General features: G+C 38.2%; 1 protein-coding gene across 1 annotated transcript in view; it reads left to right on the top strand.

Annotated features, from left to right (window-relative positions):
• LOC311247624 (multiple PDZ domain protein-like) overlaps positions 1–5105 on the top strand; it is a gene marked incomplete at both ends in the record, with an annotated part of 12981 nt that extends 7876 nt beyond the window's left edge. The window contains 3 exons of the mRNA XM_084338647.1: positions 787–934; positions 4140–4226; positions 5009–5105. Coding sequence (XP_084194773.1) covers positions 787–934; positions 4140–4226; positions 5009–5105 — 332 coding nt within the window. The remainder of the gene's footprint in view (positions 1–786; positions 935–4139; positions 4227–5008) is intronic.
• Between the last annotated feature and the right edge of the window lie 942 nt (positions 5106–6047).

A 6047-nucleotide genomic window follows, 5' to 3' on the forward strand; every position in this document is an offset into this window, starting at 1 on the left:
CATTCAGAACGCAGCGGCCCGCCTCATCTCAAACCTACCGAAGTCGGCCCATGTCACCCCACTTCTTAGGGACCTGCACTGGCTCCCCATTGCTGCACGAATCCGCTTCAAGGCCTCGACCTGGCATACTGTGCGGCAAAGGGAACCGCTCCCGCCTACCTCCGGTCAATGGTCTCTAACTACACACCTTCAAGACCCCTATGCTCTGCATCTTCTGGCCGCCTCAGACCTACTCCTATCCGAGCTCCGGCAGGGTCATCAAGGAGAAGCCGCCTTTTCTCAGTCCTTGCCCCACAATGGTGGAATGAACAACCCACCCCAGTTAGGACAGCCGATACCCGTCCAATCTTTCGCTGTCGACTAAAGACGCACTTCTTCAACCATTATCTGAATTTTTTTTTACAATTTAAATGTATAAAAAAATATATATAGCCTAACTCTAACTAACCTTACTGTTATGCAGTTATACACTATAGCACTCAACACTTTGATGAACATTGTTACTCAGCTGATAGAGTTGTGCCCTTCCTGATGACTTGTCGTACAGAACTTGTAAGTCGCTTTGGATAAAAGCGTCAGCTAAATGACTACATGTAAATGTAAATGTAAGTTAGGGTTAAAAAAAATTTTTTATCAGATTTGAGATACACAGAAACTGTAAACCAAAAATAGTCAGTTTCCACCCAATTCCATACAATGAAATATGAAAAACACCAGATCTGAGATCTGTATACTATATTTGTACTGTATGTGACGTATCCGGTGGTTTCCACCCCCCTCTCCCAGGAACGACACCGGCGTGTTCGTGTCGGACATCGTGAAGGGAGGCGTGGTGGACGCCGACGGCAGACTCATGCAGGGAGACCAGATCCTCTCCGTCAACGGCGAGGACATCCGCTCTGCCACGCAGGAGGCCGTGGCCGCAATACTCAAGGTACGCGACCCCTGACCTCAACCCCTAACCTTAAAGGCCCCCCATGAAATCAAAATAGATGTTTATGTAATTTTTTCACATTATCCTAATTATATTTTATCTATAACATAACTGTATTAAAATAGTGACAAAAAATTTATAAATACATAAATAAATGTGTATACATTTTGTACATAAAACTATGAAACGTTTGTAACCTTTGCTAAATGATGTACTGAATTATGTTCATTTTTTTCAATTATTTTTGTGTGTAAATAATGTAATGTAAAAAGGGTAGGCAATTATAAGCCTCAGCTTCAGCCTACACCTTTTCGATCATTTTATTAAATTTTTTCGTTTTTTTAAATGTTCTACTACTATGCTTTGTAAAAGAAGATCGAAATAAAATCATTCATTCATTCATTCATTCATTCATAATGTCTTGCGCTGATTGTCACCTGTCCCAACAATGACAAAAAGGTTGTTTTGTAGGCATTCTTACCTCGTAAAAAGATTAAGGGCCCCATGAAATCAAAATAGATATTTGTAATTTCCTGGAAAACGATAAAAAAAAAAGTTGAAAGTTGCACACAGGGTCCTATACTCATTTAGCATCCAATTAAATGCTTTTTAGAATGACATTTACAGCACGTTATAACTAAGCTAGCGCTCAGTCTCTCTAACTAAATTGAACAAAATGTTCAATGTTAGCTTTGTTTGTTTGTTTGTTTGTTTATTAACACAGTTAAACAGAAGTAAAAACAATACATAATAAGTTATAACGATTGTGAAGGAGAAGTTAGAAGCCTAGAGGCTTATCAAGAACTTCCCCTGTTTTATAAAATCAAACATACAAAAATACAAAAATATGCATATTATAAAATACCAGAATACATTAAAAAGATTTGTGTTAATACAAACATACATACACACAGTACATACATGCAACAACCCACCCACCTGCCTACAAACCTACCCACCCACATAACCAAATGCATACCTACATGTATGACCTATTATCTATCTACTACTTTTGGATGAGAATTTTTTTGTAGTTTGCTTTAAAAATAAGCAGAGATGGAGATTTCCTCAGCATAGGATCAGCTGCATTCCAAAGATTGGACCCTCTATACCTCACTGAGAACTGCCTAAGTGAAGTACCACAATAAGGTATATGCAGGTCCCTGGACTGACGTGTAGCATATGAATGAACATCTGAATTAAAAGAAAAAAAACTATTAAAACCATTTGGTAGATTGTGATCATGAATGCATTTGTACACAAATATACATATCTGTAAAGAATTTACCTCAGACACAAGAGGAGCAGATGGTTCAAAATGATCTGAGAGGGTTGCCAGTCTAACAAATCTTTTTTGAAGTAAAATAATTTTTTGAAGATGAGATGAATGAGTGCTAGCCCATATTATGTTACAATAAGATATGTAAGGAAAGATAAGACTATAATACAGGATTAAAAAACAACTTCTATTTATCAATGAACACACCTTCCTAATTATACCTACTGACTTCATTGCTTTTTTACAAACATGATCAATGTGTTTTTTCCAATTGAGTTTATCATCAACTAGGATCCCTAAAAACTTTGTTGAAGTTACTTGTTTGATTTCGGTGTTACTGATTAATAGCTTTGCCTCCTTTTTCAAATAACTTTTATTTTTATTACAAAATACAATAAAATTCGATTTTTCTACATTTAACGATAGCTTATTAGTCTGGAACCAATCTGAGACACAAGATAAACCATCATTTGCTTCCCTAATTACTACTGCAAAATTCTCATGTGACATTATAATCTTGGTGTCATCAGCAAACAAGATCGAGAATATCTAGGAGATACCCAAGCAAAATCATTTATATAAATAAAAAATAAAGGACATGCATCACTATTGGCCACTGTAAACGCCAATCAATATCCACGACGAGTCCCTCCCTAGCTTCCTTTTTTCACAGGAAATCCATAAATGGTGTGGAATCGAATAGTACTCTGCTAGCCATTTCATGGGGACTTTAACCTCGTTGAACCTCAACCTAACCACCCCATCGGACGTTATGGCATGATGCAATACACACACACGAGATGCTCGGTTTTGAAGAGTATCCCACACTCCTATATACTTTCCTGCTATACAACGACCAGGCTATACTTGTCACGTTTTATATATATATATATATATATATATATACAGCCACGTGACCGTCGTAAATGTCTTTGTGTGTTTATGCAAAGTGTCTATGAATAACCAAACGATGACTGTGGGACAACAGAAGGTCTGAGTGAAGTCTTCAGCGTACAGAGTGCAGTACATAATGGCCCGGGCGGCAGTGTTGGCTTGGTGTCTCGTACGGGCTGGAGACGCATGAGAGGACATGTCATAATTAGGCTGCAGAAAGACCTGTTCCGCCCCTGCCTCTGTCCTCGGTCCAGAGCCTTTGACTTTTATGGTAGCAGAAGAGTGGGACTAGAATAACCCAAGCTTGCCCTCTAATCGTGGTTCCTGCTGGCTGAAACGAGGGCAAGATGATGCCTGTATTTAGCAACAAGAGTGTCCTTAAGATCGGCCCTGGTGGAGGCACTGTGGTACAAGTGTACAGAGAGTCTTGAGTCTTGGTCATCCGTCATCTGTACGGTATAGATGTCTTAGAGACACTCTGCCCTACAAAAGGAGAAACGGGCAGTAACTGTTTAAAACTGAGCAAAAAAAAAAACACTTCAAATGGGTTTTCTTTACTGTAGATCAAATTAATTTTAGATACATTTTAGCTTTTTTTTCTCAACACAACATAATAGAGATGTAACAGTTGTTGTGATGATAAACCATGACTCGTTTCCTTTGTAGGGCATAACTTATTTACACTGTTTATTTGTCTCATATTTTTATATTTAGAGTTAATTATATTGTTTTCACTGTTTATTTGTCTCTTATTTTTATATTCAGATTCACATTTTATTGCCTATATTTATGTCTTTCTACTATTACCCTATTAGCCTGTACCTCCCCTCCCCCTCCCCCATGCTGCTATGACGCTTTCTACTATTACCCTGCCCATACCTGTACCTCCCCTCCCCCTCCCCATGCTGCTATGACACCCGCATTTGTTGCATCAATAAAGGAATATCTTATCTTATCTTAATTTGAAATTTCATTACTGGAAGCGTATACAGTAGGGCCTATAGGTGAAACATTGTATTTTTTCTGTTCCAGTGTTGTGTGGGACCCATAAACATGGAGGTGGGCCGCTTTAAAGCCGGACCCTTCCACTCTGAGAGGAGAATGTCTCAGAGCAGTCAGGTAAGCAGCGCACCATCCGTCCTGAGTGTTTAGACCTTGAAAAGTAGGGGAGACAGTGGCTCGGGAGGTATAGAGCAGTCATCTGGTAATCCGGATGTTCCCGGTTCTATTCCCGCTCCTCCCGGGCTGCGTGTTGCAAAGTGTCCCTCCCAAGCAAGACACTTTTATGGAAAATGTTAAAGGTCAAAAGATGAGCCGTTTGTATAAATCATTCTGAGTCGTTATTAAAAATAGAAAACATAGTTTATTTCATCTGTGGCCACAAATTAAAGTTCAGTTTACAATCAGAGACCTCATGTTCGCACATAACAGTCTGACCAGCAAAGTGACCAAGAGGTCTAGGCAGAACGTACATTAATACACACTTGCAAGACGTAACATTATACATCAGATATGATGATGAAAGTAAATAAAAATGGTTCCCAGTTACGGGAAGTAATAGCACGACCTTGCTTTGGCTGGCTGGGAAGATAACATTGGTACTTTCTGACCTTTTAAAGAGACACACACACATTATACTAGCTGGCCATATTGAACCAGTCAAGCTGTACAAAGATAAAATGATATCTCAACACAGATCTATAATGACATGATGATATTTTCTACGACAACACTTATAACCCCTAACTGCTCCCGATGAGCAGGTCGGCACCTTGCGTGGTCGCCTCCGCCGTCAGTGAGTGAATGTGTGAGTGAATGGGTGAAATGTGAGAAACAAAATTGTGAAAGCGCTGTGGATAAAAGCTGCTATATAAATGCACCGTTTACCCTTTACCGCTTAGATAAGTGAACCAGGCAGTGCCAAGCCGGCGCCTCACTCCACCTCGGAGTCCGGGAACCTTCAAGGAGACCTGGGGAAGCGGAGCAGAAGCCAGGAATGTAAGGACGCATCATTCAGCGCCTCGCCGTAACTCAATACAGTTGTGTTGACCTTCAGATTATTGAAACTTGGAACGAGACTCATCTTAACATCTTTATTAACTCTTTATTAAGTCAAATACCTTAAAATTGGAAGATCTTGTTGATCTTAGCGTTACGAAAATAATGTTTAAAAAGCACATGACCACTCACTTCCAAGCTGCATTCAGGAGTTGTTCCAAACTAGATAGAGCCGGTATTAACTCAGGGGAACTTGTGTCTTCAATATCACAAAGGCAAGGACAAATATAAAAAGTAGATGTATATCAGTTAAAGGGGTAAAACTATGGAATAACTGTGACAATGAATAAACATTTTGTAGTTAGATACATACATTTAAGAAATTATTCAAATATAAGATGATACATAAATATAAAACCTTATTATTATAATCCTAATTATATAAATTGTGACCAAAAGAAACTGTATACGTGTTGTATATTACTGGATAAACTGTACACTAAAACGATGAAACTTTCGTAAACATTTGTTTTTGTTTTTGCAAAATTATGTACTGAATTCTTTATTTTTTATTATTAATAATGTAAACAGTTTATTTGTTTATTTATGGATCCCCATTAGGCTACACCCATGGGTGAAATACTATTCCTCCTGGGGTCCTACAGTAACACACAACCTACAACATTACAGTACATTACATTACAGTAACAAAAAACAATAAAAACATAAGAAACACCTTAGCCTAAGCACATTCTCAACATCTTCAAAATCTATAAAAAAAAAAAAACACAAAGGCTAATGTAAAAAGGGTAGGCAATATAAGCCTCGGCTTCAGCCTACACCTTTTCGGTCATTTATTTTAATTATTTATATATACATATAAATGTACATTGTAAAAGAAGACCGAAATAAAACCATTAATTCATTCATTGAAGACCCGCC

The sequence above is a fragment of the Notolepis coatsorum genome (assembly GCF_963971535.1).
Source record: "Notolepis coatsorum genome assembly, contig: SCAFFOLD_3850, whole genome shotgun sequence".
NCBI classification, from domain to species: Eukaryota; Metazoa; Chordata; class Actinopteri; order Aulopiformes; family Paralepididae; genus Notolepis; species Notolepis coatsorum.